The following is a 16,751-nucleotide window of genomic DNA, read 5'->3' as shown; positions in this document are numbered from 1 at the left end:
TATTAAAAAATATATAATATAATATAATATAATATAATATAAATTTTTATATATTTATGTTGAAATATTTATAAATGTTTTTATTAAATATATTAACATTAAAATATATTGATTTATTTTTTTTATAAATTTTTGTTATATTATCCACATTTTATTTATTCATTCATATATATATATATATATATATATATATATATATATATATATAAACCAAAATTGTTTTTTCAATTTACAAATAATTTAATAATTTTAATAAATATATTAATTATAAAAAATAAAATAAACAATAAAATGTATAAAATTGTTTTAATTATATAATATTATAAATGTTATAAATTTTTAAAAAAATTCTACTTAAAAAAAAAAAAAGGAAATATATATAAAAAAGGGATTCATTATATATATATATATATATATATATATATATATATATATATTTCCCCTTATTCTAGAGCTTGTAACAATATATCAAAATCATCATCTTTATTTTTTGGCTTCCCTTCCTTTTGATTATTATCAAGTTCATTGTTTTCTGCATACTGCGCTTGTATATTTTCGGATACTTTTGATATTTCCGTTCTATTAGTTTCTTCTTGAATAGTTAGCTGTCTTTTCAGTTCATCATGTATATCTAGAAATAAAGAATCATCTAAAGAATTTAAAATATCTCTGACCAGTATGGTAGATCTTTTTTCATTTTCACAATATTCCATAGCTCCATCAGTTATATATAAAATAAACATAGACAAACATTTCCCTAGTGTTTCTAGTGCTTCTCTTCTCATTCGATAGTTCTTTAAATCAACATTATTATTTATAGCTTTTTGAATAATACCAGTAGAAAGACCAAATAATGTTTCCTTAATCTTATTAGTTTGTTCTTCATTGTTTTTGTTTTCCATTATGTGAAAATGTAAGCAGGTTAAAAGAAAATATGTGCAATATGTATATGTAAATGGATAGGTTCAAAAAAAAAAAAAAAAAAAAAAAAAAATTTTTTTTATAGATATCAAAACTTATATATGTGTAATACATATATTATACATTAAGCGTTTAAAGAATTTTTTTTTTTTTTTTAAGAATATAAATAATTATATGTATATATTTTTTTTTTAGTAAAATCCCTTTATTCTATTACTAATATAATAATATGATTATTTTTTATAATGTCAATAATTAAGGAGAATATATATACTTTTAAAATTATTGTATTTCATTTTTTCCTAACATATTTTTTTTTTTTTTTTTTTTTTTTTTACAATAATACTTAAGTGTACTGGAATATGGTATATATATATATATTTAAAATGTTAAGTTTAAATAGTTTCTAAAAATATATTTTAAATATTTCATATATATATATTTATATTTTATATACACACATGAACTTGAATGGATTCACATAAAAATTAAAATAATATTAAAAATATATATATATATATATATATATATATATATATAAAGTTTAATTGTATTATACATTTTCATAAAAAACACTAAAAATAAATAATATATTTATATTTTATAAAGTGATATAATACCATTAGTAATAAATATAGTTTATTTTATTAAGGTAAATATTTAAAATTAAAAAAAAAAAAAAAAATTTCAAAATTGTTATATAACATTCTATATATAATTTGAAAGAAAAAAAAATTGGAATTCATTTTGTATTAATTTTATAAAAATGAAATTATATAATATATATATATATATATGGTGAAAAAATAAAAAGTGAATATATAATAAAATTTAAAATATAAAAAATGAAATTAAGCATACATATATATATATTTATATATATATATATTATTTTTTCATTTAAATATTGGATTCCTCATATTCAACAGTGACTGTTCATACGTTTTGATATTTAGATTTTTACAATAAGGTTTTCTATTAAAATTTGGGAATAAGGGTAATTTATTTTTTTCATATTCAATGTCATGCATTTCATCTATGTCTATTTCCACACAATTTTTATCCTTACAACATTTACAATTCATATTACATTTATTTTTGAGTTTATTAAAACAGGTTAATGAGAGTGGTGATTTATCTTCTTTTAATTCATAAAAGGTTATAAAATTTTTACATGTAATTTTTTCATAAATTTTAATAATTACATGTTTGATTAAGATGAATACCATTCTGATACAATTAAAAGCATCATTTATTGTGAAGACGATATTTTGCAGTGCATAGAATAACATAAGTAAATGTATATATAAATTATTATAAACATAATGATAACAGAAGAAATTATAACTATGTGTATATATATCTCTATTTATATATATATTATAATATATTGATAAGATATATAATCCCATAAATAATACATAATGAGCAAATATATAACAAAATATTTTATAAAATATACCATACATTGTTAAAATGACACTAAACTTATTATTATCATTAATCAATATTTTTAAAATAAATAATGAAAATACAATTATTGAGATAACTAATAATTCTCCAAAAAATGAATATATAGCATATTTATATATTTTATTCATTTCATTATATATATAAATCATTATATGTTCATCATCCATTAAATTAAGTATATCAATCATATATATTAAATTATTAATATCTTCTTTAGTTTTTATATCTTTTAACATATCTTTATCATTTACATAATATACACCACTATTATAATTATTAATTTTTACATTTTTCAAGTTTTTTTTTTTCAAATTATTATTTTTGTCATTTTCATCATATATATTTTTCTCAACATCAATTATATTATTATTATTATTTTTGTATAGGTTATAATATCCTGTGTTTTTAATACTAGTATTATTATTTGTTTTTTCTTTATTAATCGAATTTGGTAAGGACTTTAAATTATCTTCTTGTTCATAATTATTAGATGAAAAAATATTCCTTAAAAATCTCACAAAATTATTATTATTATTATTATTATTTGTGTTATTTGTATTGATAACACTGTCATTACTATTCGTATTTCTATCAAATGAATTTACATGCATACTATTATTATCACTACTATTAGTATTAGTATTGCCTTTACCATTTATTATACTTTTATTTTCAAACAACTCTTTTTGCTTATTCAATATACTCACATTCAAATTTACCTTTTTCATATAGTTATGGTAATCCTTATTTATTTCTAAATTTTTTGATATTATATGTTTTATATCTTCTCGATCTTTTATATCCATATTTTTAAAGGTTCCATCAAATGTGTCCTTATCATTATTTGTATGCGGGAAATATATAATCAAATAAATGCCTATAATAATATTAATAAATAAAGACATTAATCTTAAATATAATGCAAACTTTTCTTTATTTCTTCTATTATTTTTATATATCATTTCTGAAGTATAATAATATGCATCATTATAATAAGACATTTGTCGTGATAATTGTTTTTCATCTTTAAATATGTTTTCTTGTTCATTTATATTTTCCATTGATAATGTAAAATATTTTGCTAAATTATTTCCTTTATATATTCCCTTTTTATTATTATCTATCTCTTTATTTTTCATATTTGTATACATATTTTTTTTCGCTCTTTTTCTTTTTTTCTTTCTTTTTTTCTTCCACAATTGTCGACTATGGTTCTCTTCATTTATATTATGATCTATTTGAATATCTTCTTCGTTAGGAAAATTATCATTATTATATATTTTATTTTTTTTTTTTTTTTCTCCCCTTCTAATAATACTATTATTTTGTTTAATATTAGTAGAATTTATATTGTGGTCATTATTGACATTGTTACTGTCTATTTGATTATGATCATAATTATATGGTTTTTCTTCATCATCATTTAATTGATAATCATCATCTTGATAATCATCTTCTTCATAATCCTCCTCTTCATAATCATCTTCTTCATAATCATCTTCTTCATAATCTTCTTCTTCATAATCTTCTTCTTCATAATCTGCTTGATCTACATCTTCATAAACTTCTTCTTCCTTATCAATATCTTCTTCATTTTGTTCTTTTCTCTTATGAGATAAAGAATATGATTTTTCATTAAACTCACCAAAACTTACTTTCTTCAGTCCACTTTCATTTTCAAAATCTTGACTTTCTAATAATATATATCTATTGTCATTTTCATCATAATTCACTTCTTCCTTCAACATATAGTTACTTATAAAAGAGTATATAGTTAACAAGCTGTTATCATTTTTATCATTTGTCACTTTCTTTTTCAGGGAAGAATGACGCTTAGAATAACTCTTCTGATTATTCTTAAAACTTGTTTTCTCCATTTTTTTTTTTTTTTTTTTTTTTTTGACACTATCTTTTTGTCAAGTTAAGAAGATGTAAACATAAAATATAATATATATATGTGCAAAATATATATATTACACATATATATCATATTGATGCCTTGGTTTTAATCTAACGTTTTTTTTTACATATGTTTCTTTATATATATATATATATATATATATATATATATATTGTGTTCATATATATATATATATATATATATATATTTTTTTTTTTTTTTTTTTTTTCTTCTATATTTCATCTTTTTTTTTTAATTAAAATTTTTCTTCATTTTTGTTTTTCTCATTTAAAGACTTCGACAATATGCATATATATTTAATCGAAACATATAAATATATAAATATATATATGTATTTATACTATCATATAAACATTACTTATATATTTAATTTTTAATGCACAAAAATGCATTCCAAAATTTTAATATGTATAAATATCCTTTCGTTTATTTTTATTTTTTTTTTTTTGGAAAATTAAAAAAGAAGAAAAAAAAATTCCTTAAAAAGGAAAAAATAAATATTTATAATATATTTTATATTTATTTATTCCATTATAATTATATGTGTATATATTTTTTTCTTTATTTGAAAAATATAGGAAATGCTATGACTAAATATTAAAACAAATATATATATTATATAGAAAGGGCAAATGTGTAATATATAAATATAACTGTATATTTATAAAAATTACACCTGAAAAGAAATAAAAAAAAAAAAAAAAAATTTAAATATATCATATAATATATATATATATATATATATATAATATGTGCGTATTTATATTTTTATATCTTTTCAATATGTATGACCAACAACATTCATAATAAATAAAATATATATATATATATATATATATATATTATCCAGGAAAAAAAAATAAAAAATTTCAATATATTTCTGTCTAGACAGTTATATTTATATTTTCCTTATTTCCTTAATTTCTGATTTTTATTATTTAAATTAAAATTTTATAAAAAAATGAAAGTAAAAATAAAATAAATATAATTTAATGATATTATTTAAAAATAGAAAAAGTTCATAAGGGTGTGCAATCTTGATAATATAAGAAAAAATATAAATATATAAATTGATATTTTTTTTAAAATATAAAGTATTTCATTTTTTAAAATACAACCATAAAAAATAATGCTTTATTTTAAAACATTTACAATTTACTATACAAGAATATGTAATAATATGCAATTTAAAAATATCATTTACTCTCTCTATTTTTTAAGAGAAGTATATAATTATTTCTGTATTTTTAATATGTGTACTTGGTATTATCATTTTATTACTAAGGTGATAAAAAATGTGTATATATAATATAATATATATATATATATATATATATATACATACACATTTTTAATCTGTTTTTGTTTTGCACGCTTTGTCACCTTTTATATTATACAATATTTCTTCAATATTTTCAAAAAAATATAATAAAATAAAATAATTAAATAAAATAAAATAAAATATGAAGAAAAATAAAAAATTATTATTATAATATATATATATTTTTTTTTTTTTTTAAAGAAAATGTATTTATGGTCAACATATCATTTTTAATATATGTACGTTCTCATGGATACAAATATATATAAATAGTAATATATATATAATATATATGTATATTTATTTTTTTTTTTTTTTTTTCAAATTAGACATATAAATATACAAATTAAAAGTATGTATCTTTGTTTATTCAGATATATTATAAAAAAAAATAAAATAAAAATAAAAAAATAAATAAATAACAGGAATTAACAAGTATATAATTTTTTTTTTTTTTATTTATCTTTATGAACAATATATACATATATATATATATATATATATTTATATATAAATATATATTGTTTCCATTTATTAATTTTTTATTTTTTATATGTCCAAAAAATTAATTATGAAACATGAGTAATATGTCTACAAGTAGCAATGATGAAAAGTACATAAAGTTCAAAAAGGAAAATCTCATGGGTGCTTTGAAAAGAAATAATAAATATATAAAAAGAAACGATTCAGCTAGTTCTGTTAATGAATCTGTTGAAAATGAAAATAAAAAGTAAGCCCAACTATACATATACATATACAAATAAATCCCCCTCAAAAAAAAAAAGAAATATATTAAAAGAACAATATTAATATTTTTTTTTATTATTCCTATTTATATAATTTGTTTATCATTTCATGTATCTTTAATATTATCCACATTTCAATCTATCCATTATATGTATGTTTTTAATACGCTATTCTCATTATAGTTTGACATACACATAAATTTATTTGTATCATATATATATATATATATATATATATATATATATATATGTATATATTATTTTTTTTTTGTAGGACTTATAGATGCTATCACTGCAAGAGAAAAGTGGAAGATGTATTAATTTTGTCTTGTAAACATTTAATATGTCTTATATGTTCTAGCATACAATTAGAAGAGAATTATAAAAAGTTTTTAGAAAAATTCATGAACACAAAGAGTATTGAAAATAATAAAAATGAGAAAAGTCATCATATTGATGAATGTTTTGATAATTATAAAGATATGATAAAAAATAAAATAACATACAATAATATAAATGATGAAAAAAATGATTTGTTTAATAATGATATGATAGTAGATAATATGTACAAGAAAGATAAAGTTGGTTTTATTACTTGTAAATTATGTAATATTAAAAATAAACTATCATTAGAATCTATAGAAATATTAACAAAAGTCGGATTGTTTTCTCGTAATATTTTAAATGTTCATAAATTTTTTTTTAATAAACTTGGTTATGAAGAGAATGATAATATTAATTTAAAACACAATACTATAGAGAATGATGAGAAAAAGAAATTTCTTTTATTAAAAAATAAATATAATTATATAAATGATCAAATGGATGATTTAGAGAAATATTCTTATATATGTAATATTTGTTCTTATAATGAAGCTATTATATATTGTAAAGATTGTGTAGAATATTTATGTAAAGAATGTTGTGATAATATTCATGAAATGGATGTACTTAGAAAAAAAGCCAATTTAAAAGTTGAAAAAGCACATGAATATTATGAAATAGAAAAATCATGTTATCAATTAAAAAAATTAGTTAAGGCACCTAAAAAGTTTTTAAATATAACCAAAGAAGATATAGATATTATGTATAATACTGATGAAGAAAGTTATACTACTTATGGGGATAATAATGGAAAATATAAAATATATGATAATAATAATATTAAGAGTAAGAATAAAAATTATTGTTATAAAGATGACCCATCCAAAAAAATAAATATATACAATGACAATTGTGAAAATGATAAAAATATTCATGTGGACATATTTGATGAACTTCATATGAATGATTCAGATTTTGATACATATGATGAAGAACATTTTTATAGGAGACAAAAATTTTTTTTAGATAAAGAAGAAAAAAAAAGAAAAAATCTCCTTCTTTCTAAAAAATTAAATGGTCTTGTTGAAAATATGAAAAATGAGAGTTCTTATGAAAGTGATGTTTCATCTAAGTATGGAACGGATGGCTCCATAAGAGATGATAAAACAAACGTATTATTAAAATTGAAGAAAAAAAAAAAAAAAAAAATGGTACATATGAGAAGAGAAAATAAATTACATAATATAAAAAAAAAAAATGTAAATGATCTAATAAGTATTAAAAATAATGATGATAATAATATTAGTGATGATGACAATGTAGGGAGAAGAAATCATAGAATTTATTCAAACGGATTATATAATAATAATAATAATTTGGATAATATAAAATATCTTAAAAATATTAACAACATAAAAAGTAATAATTTAAGAAATGATACATATATTTTTTCTAATAGCACAACTGTAGATATGATATCTTTAGATGATGAATCTTTATATTCAGATAATGAACTTAAAGAAATTGGTATTACAAATATTCATAAGGAAATATGTGAAAAAAAAAAAAATAAAACAATAGAAAATATAAATAATGATATTCTTAATAATAAACAGTTTACAGTTATAGAAAATGTTCGATGTAGTGAACATTATAATTATCCAATACAATATTTTTGTCATACTTGTTTGTCATTATGTTTCTGTTCAGAATGTGCAATAAATGGAATACATACAAGTAATTGTAATATAGAAAATATTAACACAGCATTTATAACAGTATTAAATAATTATTTAATACAATGGAATGAAATTATAAATGAATTAATAAATGACTTAGAAAAGAATTTTTATGAATCTCTTGAAGATGTAAAAAATGATTGGTCAGCACATTTAAGTGAGTGTTATTATAATTTAAATACTAAAGTAAATTATATTTTTAATAATCTTGTTAAAAAAGAAAAAGAAATATTTGATGAATTTGATACATATATAGAGAAATTCAAAAATGATAATTTACAATATATAGAATTATTAAATTCGAAATATGAAGATATAGAAAAATCAATTAATTTAATACGTCAAAATAAATTTCATACAAATCCAATTGATATAATTAAGTTTTATACAAATAACATTGACATTATAGATAAGACTATTTTATTAAATAATGATTTTAAACCTATACAAGATTTATCAAAAATTAGAGAAAGCAAAATTTTCTATATGGATTTTTATGCATCACAAATTAATAGCTATCTTAAATATCTACAGGCATATTTAAACGAAAGCAATATGTTAGACTCAAAATAAAGTGCACACATATAAATATATATATATATATATATAGAGAGAGAGAAAGTGATACAAATGTTTGATATCTTAATATTTTTTAATAAATTATTATCATTTAAAAAATTTATACATATACATCCTTCATACATATTTTCTATTATTTATCATTTTTTATAATTTTATTTTAAAGTTTGCTATTTGAATATTTTACTTTTTTTAAGGTCTTAATGACTGAATAACATATTTTGTATTTGCTATCATATATATATATATGTGCTTATATATAATTTTCTTTTATATGTTGACAAATTATAATATTATCATCTCTTTCTTTTTTTCGTAAATATATATAAATGTATTCATCTTACCAAACAAAGTTACATTTATATTTCTTCATATTTCTTCATTTGTTATTAAAAAATACTTATATTTTAAATACAAAAAGTTAAAAAAAAAAATTCATATTAATGATACAATAATGTCTTCATTTTATATATATATATATATATATATATATATATAATTATCCTTATAGATATAAAATTTAAATATATACGTAAAAAATTAAAGAATTATAAAATATTAAAAAAAAAATATTAAAATAATAAATAAATAGGTTGAATATAGCTAAATTGATACGTTAATGAAAAATATATTATATATATATATATATATAATACAATAAATTCATTTTGTTAATATTTTAAGGGGAAAATATTCATATATTCTCAACGCCAAAAATTTTTATTACATATTTAAAAAAATAAAATACCCATATATATATATATATATATATATATATATATATATATATATATGAGGTATAAATTTAAAAACAAATATATATATAATAAAATTTATAAAATTTTATAATAACAAAAAGATGAAAAAAAAAAAAAATATATACAAAATTAGTAATAATTAAAGGAATATAAAAAAAATAAATATAAATAAATATATAAATATATATATATATATATATATATATAATATATTTTATATAGATGCCCACATTTTTGAAAAAAATTTAAAATGAACACAGAAGAAAAAATTAATACATCAAATGATGGTGATGATGATAATAATGAATGTGTTAAGTTAAAGAAGAAAATAGAAAATGAAAAAGATGATATAAATAACTTAAAAGATGATGATGTTTACTTATCAGCTGACAGCTCAAATTCTTATAGATATGATAATCACTCCAAAAAAAAAAGTATTAAGGAAAATATAAATGAAATAAGCACAAATAGGACTCAATCAAAAAAAGAAAATGATAATAATAAAGATAAATATAATGATAAGAAGCGTAATAAGTATAGAAGTTCATCTAGTAGTAAAGAAAAATGTGACAGATATTGCAAGAAAGATAAATATGATAAGCATAATAAATATGAAAAGGATGATAAATATGATAAGCATGATAAATATGATAAGCATGATAAATATGATAAGCATAATAAATATGATAAGCATAATAAATATGAAAAGAATGATAAATATGATAAGCAGAATAAATATGATAAGCATGATAAATATGAAAAGAATGATAAATATGAAAAGAATGATAAACATAATAAGCATGATAAATATAATAAGCATGATAAATATGATAAGCATGATAAATATGAAAAGAATGATAAATATAATAAGCATGATAAATATAATAAGCATGATAAAAATGATAAACAAATGAATAAAATTCATATTGTTAAGAACTCCAGTGAACATACAAGAACTAGTAAAGCTAATTCTCATTACGATAGTAAGAGAAAATACAGACACATGTCAAGTGAAGATGAAGAAATGAAACACCATAAACATGTGGATCATAATGCTAGAAAAAAAAGTAAATCATACAAAATATTAGAAGATAAATATTCTTCAGATGTAGAAAATGAGAAAAATGGTGTCGAAGAAAAATTTAAAAATAAAACTAAGAATATATATGAAATAAGTAATAAAAATGGTAGTAATATAAGTGAAAAGAAATATGAAAAAGATAAACCTCGTATTTCTCTTCATCACAATAAGGATAAATATGACAAATATGAGAAATATGATAAATATGAGAAACAAAATCATAATATTAGGTATAATGAACAAGACATTAAAAGAAAATCAACAAAACATTATGAGAAGGAAAATAGATATAATACACACAAAGGAAAAAACAAAAATGAAAAGGATGAAGAGCAATCTGAAGAAGAAAAAGAAAAAAAAAGTGTTCAGAAAAAAGAAACGCAAAATTTTAATCCATCTGGTTTATTAGCTCAAGAAAAGATATATAAAAATGGAATTGAATTGAAATATACAGAAAGCATAGATGCTGAAAAGCCAGATAAGAAATGGAGACTTTATATGTTTAAGGATTCTAATAACAATGAGCCTCAAAGTAATATATTAAATAAATAAATGAATAACTAAATATATATATATAACTGTACTTTTTTATAATTTATGTGTTTTCCTTATGTTTTTTAATCTTAACAAATAAATCAATTCAACATATATATATTAATATATTTTTTTTTCATATCATTTTCTTTGCAGAAATATTACACATACATGACAAGTCGTATTACTTAATCGGAAAAGAACAGCTAGCTGTGGATATACAACTAAATAATATTAGTATATCTAAGCAACATGCTGTCATTCAATTTAAAAAACATGAAAGTAAAATTTTACCATTTCTTCTTGATCTTAATAGTACCAATGGTACTTATATAAATAATGAAAAAATTGAACCCAATAAATATTACGAACTGAGGTAAGATCAAATTAAAATAATGAAAATATATACACACATACATATATATATATATATATATATTTATTTATTTTATAGAGAAACTGATATAATCAGGTTTGGAAGTTCCAACCGTGAATTTGTTTTACTACACGATACTTGCCAAGCTGAGTAAATGTTTTTTTTATTTTTTTCAAAAAGAATATTAAGATCTTAAAATTTATATAATATTTAAGAAATAATGGACACATATAAATATATGAATTTTATTATGTGTGTTATATTATTATAATTAAACTGTTATGTTTATACATATTTGTTATTTTATTTTATTTTATTTTACTTTTTTAATATGTCTCATTTTCATAGTAAAATTTTATTTGTAACTTAAATGTTTTTAAGTTGTTAAATTATCATAAAAACATAAAAATTTTATTCGTTAAAAAAAAAAAAAAGAAAAAAACAAATTCAAATTTTTTAATTTTAAACAATTTTTTATTCAATATATACATAAAAAAAAAAAAAAAATCAAAACATATAAATAAAAACCGAAAAATGAAATGTATACACATATAATATATTATATATGTACACAATTTTGAAGCATATATTACCAAAAAAAAAAAAAAAAAAAAAAAAAAAAAAAAAATATATATATATAAAAAAATTAATGATCATATTTATACATATCCATACTTTCAAAATTATCGTTGAGATCATCTATAGCTTTTGTGATTTCATCAATTTCATCAAAATTAATATCGTTCGAGTCGTCGTCTTTATCTTCATCTTCATCACTCTTTTGTTCATTTTCATTATGTTGTATGGATATATTATTATTAGTATTATTATTTTTGACATGTTCAATTTTTTCATTATTTGTTACAATATGCTCTGCAGGAGTATTATCATATTCCGCATTTATTTTATTGTTGTCTAATGGATCCAAAATAACTTCATTATCTTTATTTAGCACTTTATCATAATTATTATTATTATTATTATTATCTTCAATATTATCACTCTTCTTATTATTATTGTCATTATTTTCCATATTATTATTATACATATGTTCAATATCATCAACCTTTTGCGTATTATGATCTGAATAGTTTTCATCATTTGATTTGGCATTAATTTTATACTCTATTTTATCAACATTTTCCTTACTAATATTATCAGTAATAATATTTTCAATAGGCATATTTTTGTTAGCTTCTTCCTTTTGATCTTTCTCCTCATTTGTATTAAATCCAAATGTGTCAAATAAATCGTGATAATTATCTTTACTCATGTGATCATAAACATTCATCTCTTTCACATCTTCTTCCTTTGATAAGTTATTATCTTCATTATATGTATAATTCAAATGATTGTCATCGTTTTTATAATTTTGTTCATTGTCTCCAATGGAATGATTTTTTATATCAGGAGAACTTTTTGGTTTATAAGAAGATGTATCGGTACTTATAATATAAGATGTATTATCTATCATTAAATTATCATAAACGTTTAAGGTATTATCTCTATTCGTATCATTATTATTATTATTATTATTATTATTATCTAAGTATAGTGATTTATTCCTTTCTTCTTTTAATATAATGTTATTTTTTTCTAGCTTTAAATTAGTATTATCATGTTTGTCATTCAAAAAATCATTATCCTCATTATTGAATTGTAAATTATCATTTTTTATTTCATTGGTTGTAAAAGGTGTATTTTCATTATTGAATTCATGTAAATCCTGTCTCTTGAAGTTACTAAAACTTAGATTGTCTGTTTCCATATAAATATTATTTTTCTCATTGATAAATTCATTATTCAATTCTTTTGAATCATCACGCATATTATTATTTAAAATATTCAAACTTGATGAGTTTAAATGATTTATTTGATTACTTATGGGATCATCTAATTTTTCTTTCTCCTTTGAAATGTCATTTGTTTTTTGATTATTCAATGTATCGTGCAGAGGATCCGATATTGTGTCTTTTCCACATGAATAATCCTTAATATTATTATTATTATTAAGTTCCAATTTGTTTATATTTTGGCTAGATGATATATTATATGAATTATATTCAAAATCATTTAATTCGTTAAAAAAACTATATTTATCATCAACATTTACTACTGTATTTTCACTAGCTTGCATAATATTATTACCATTATTATTATTATTATTATTATTATTATTATTTTCTATATGATCTAATAATATATTGTTTTCATTTTTTTTTGAAATATCCTTTACATTATGTAAATCATTTTCTGCAAATGAAAACATGATATCATTATTAAACAACAAAGTGTCATTATTTTGATTATTTACTAAATTTTTAAATGATGTATTTTTTTGATTTTGATTAAAATGATCTGAGTCATTGTTAAAAAACAATTTATTGACATTATCGTTTTCATTATTATTTTCATTTTTTTGTTCAACATTCCATGGATCATATTTATTAAAAATGATATTATTAAGATGGTCCATTTCGGTACTATCTCTATTATTTTTATTTTTTTTCTTACTTTTTTTTTTAATATTATTATTAACATTATTATCATTATGATTATCTTGGTGGTTGTCATTACTATTTTCTAAACGTTTATCTGTATTATTATTATTATTATCTTGTTTATTTTGTAAATTTTCCGAGTTTTCTTTTTCAATATATTTTTCAAAAATACATATTTGATCATTAATATATAATAAAGAATTTAAAGTTACTGATATATTAGAGTTTCCTTTATAATCAGATAATTTGTTTATAGATTGTAATATGTCATTTTTATACTTGGAAACAATTTGTATACATTTAATTTTTTCTTGACCATTGTTCATATTTTTTATTCCTTTTAGACTTTTCATAATATTATTAATTTGTGATAAATTTAAGGGTATATCATGAAGTATATTATCATCAGAAAATGATGGAGACTTATCAGCATTTTTTACAAAAAACTTCTCAGCTTTATTAATAATAGGGAATGTAATACCTTTTTCTTTTAATGATTTATATTCAGAAAATATTGCAGTACATATATGTTGATGTAATATAAAAGAATCATGCCATAATTGCATCATGAATAGAATTTTTCTTTTAATAAAATGAAGTCTTGGATCTGTAGCTACACCTGGATGTATAATTGGTACTATTAAAAATTTGGATAATTTCGATTTAACATCTTTTGTTAATGATTTTTTTAAAGTTGTTGTTCTTAAAAGTTTACTTATCTTTTTCATAAAATTTTCATCAATAAATCTAGCGAAAAACAAACCTAAATTCTTTACACAGAAATTTAGAAATTCCAAAGAAATAACAACTTCTTCTGGAACATGTTTTCTTTTTAATTTTTTACCTATAAAATTTATTGTAAAAATTATAACGCTAACTTTTTCTTGCATATATGTTAATACATTATAAGCTCGATATACATCTAAAAATATTATATCATTCAAACAATTAATATTTTTATCATTATATTTATACATTTCATTCGTATCAATATTTCCATGATTCCTTAATAAATTTTCTAGACAAGTAACATATGTATCATCATTTGTAATATTTTTTAAACTATTTATTTCATTCATACAAAAGTTATTTCCAAAACTACTGTTCGAATTATTTTTATTTATGTTCTCGTTATTATTTAATAATTTTTCTAAATCTTGGCTATTAAGTGTGGGTTCATTTCTACTACCACAATGATAATTATTATTATTATTATTATTATTATTATTATTGTGGTGGTTGTAATTATAACTATCAGTCCTTTGATTTATATTATTATGTTGGTTGTATACATTTACATTATTTTGAATTCCAAAACCTTTGGAAAAGCTATGTTTACTATGATTTTGTAAGAAATTATTATTTGAAAAATGATTTTGTTTTGAACTAAGTGGTAAATTATTATTATAATTATTACTATATATATTATTATTATTATTACTACTACTACTACTAGTATTAATATTAAATGTTGTTGCACTCGTTATATTATAATTTATATTATTCAAAATATTATTAAATGATTTCATACAATTATTTGATATAGAACTTATATTAGCACTATTAAATATACTTGCAGATTTCTTTTTCCCATCATTTGATGAATCATCACTTGACATTCCCTTTCTTGTTATATTTCTTAAAGAATTATTAATATGCATATTTTTATTTTCATTCTCATATTTCCTTATATTATTATTCCAATTATTACTATTATTTCTTGAAGTCTCTCTAATAAATTTGTCTCCATTATTATCTATATTGATATCGTTCTCTTGTCCTTCTTTCCTTCTACGTATACCTCGATTATCCATTATATACGATCCTTAGATGACATATAATATGTAAATAGCAATATTGAACATTCATACATATATATTTCCCTTTTCACAAAAAAAGCGAATCAAAATATACACACATAAATATATATATATATATATATTTATTTATTTTATTTTGTGTGAAAATAATACAAAATGAAGATAATATATGTGTAAGATGTTTTCTTTTTTTTTTTTTTTATTTCTTATTTTATAAATTTAATTAAAACAATGTTTCCTCTATATAATTATAAAAAAAAAAAAAAAAAAAAAAAAAAATTATAAACTGAATTAAATCAATTTATTATGTATACACTTAAGGTTTTTTTAAAAGAACCTTGTTATCAAATTGAATAATTTTTAATAATTTATTGAAAAAAAATTAAAAAAAAACTATACAGATAAATATAATAAAGACGATACACTTTAATTAAAACATTTCCTTTATTATATACATTTGTTTATTTCCACAAAAAAAAAAAAAAAAAAAAAAAAAAAAAAAAAAAATTTAAAAATATATATATATAAATATATATAATTTTTTATTTTAAATTATTATTAAAAAAAAATATTAAAATATAATTATTTCATAATTATATTTTATTCATTATATATTTATATATATATAATAAAAACATAAATATTTTTTATATCTTT

General features: G+C 18.3%; 5 protein-coding genes across 5 annotated transcripts; 2 read left to right on the top strand and 3 right to left on the bottom strand.

Moving 5' to 3' along the window:
- Positions 1 to 443: 443 nt before the first annotated feature.
- PGSY75_1308100 (putative CCAAT-binding transcription factor) lies at positions 444 to 902 on the bottom strand (the record flags this gene model as incomplete). The annotated part of the gene is made up of 1 exon (XM_018787146.1): positions 444 to 902. One exon carries the CDS (start codon positions 900 to 902, stop codon positions 444 to 446), a length of 459 nt encoding a protein of 152 aa, XP_018639888.1.
- Positions 903 to 1,817: 915 nt separating this feature from the next.
- Positions 1,818 to 4,271, bottom strand: PGSY75_1308000 (putative membrane protein; the record flags this gene model as incomplete). Its single annotated transcript, XM_018787145.1, has 1 exon — positions 1,818 to 4,271. One exon carries the CDS (start codon positions 4,269 to 4,271, stop codon positions 1,818 to 1,820), a length of 2,454 nt encoding a protein of 817 aa, XP_018639887.1.
- A 1,943-nt stretch (positions 4,272 to 6,214) lies between these two features.
- Positions 6,215 to 9,018, top strand: PGSY75_1307900 (putative tripartite motif protein; the record flags this gene model as incomplete). Its single annotated transcript, XM_018787144.1, has 2 exons — positions 6,215 to 6,366; positions 6,657 to 9,018. 2 exons carry the CDS (start codon positions 6,215 to 6,217, stop codon positions 9,016 to 9,018), a joined length of 2,514 nt encoding a protein of 837 aa, XP_018639886.1.
- A 1,014-nt stretch (positions 9,019 to 10,032) lies between these two features.
- Positions 10,033 to 11,927, top strand: PGSY75_1307800 (putative fork head domain protein; the record flags this gene model as incomplete). Its single annotated transcript, XM_018787143.1, has 3 exons — positions 10,033 to 11,395; positions 11,554 to 11,773; positions 11,852 to 11,927. 3 exons carry the CDS (start codon positions 10,033 to 10,035, stop codon positions 11,925 to 11,927), a joined length of 1,659 nt encoding a protein of 552 aa, XP_018639885.1.
- Positions 11,928 to 12,419: 492 nt separating this feature from the next.
- On the bottom strand, positions 12,420 to 16,088 carry PGSY75_1307700 (hypothetical protein; the record flags this gene model as incomplete). The annotated part of the gene is made up of 1 exon (XM_018787142.1): positions 12,420 to 16,088. The coding sequence occupies one exon, from the start codon at positions 16,086 to 16,088 to the stop codon at positions 12,420 to 12,422; it is 3,669 nt and encodes a 1,222-aa protein (XP_018639884.1).
- Positions 16,089 to 16,751: the final 663 nt, after the last annotated feature.

The sequence above is a fragment of the Plasmodium gaboni genome, chromosome 13 (assembly GCF_001602025.1).
Source record: "Plasmodium gaboni strain SY75 chromosome 13, whole genome shotgun sequence".
In the NCBI taxonomy this organism is placed as follows: Eukaryota; Apicomplexa; class Aconoidasida; order Haemosporida; family Plasmodiidae; genus Plasmodium; species Plasmodium gaboni.
The sequence above is the reverse complement of the archived record's forward strand: the minus strand, read 5'-3'. Positions and strand labels throughout refer to the sequence as shown.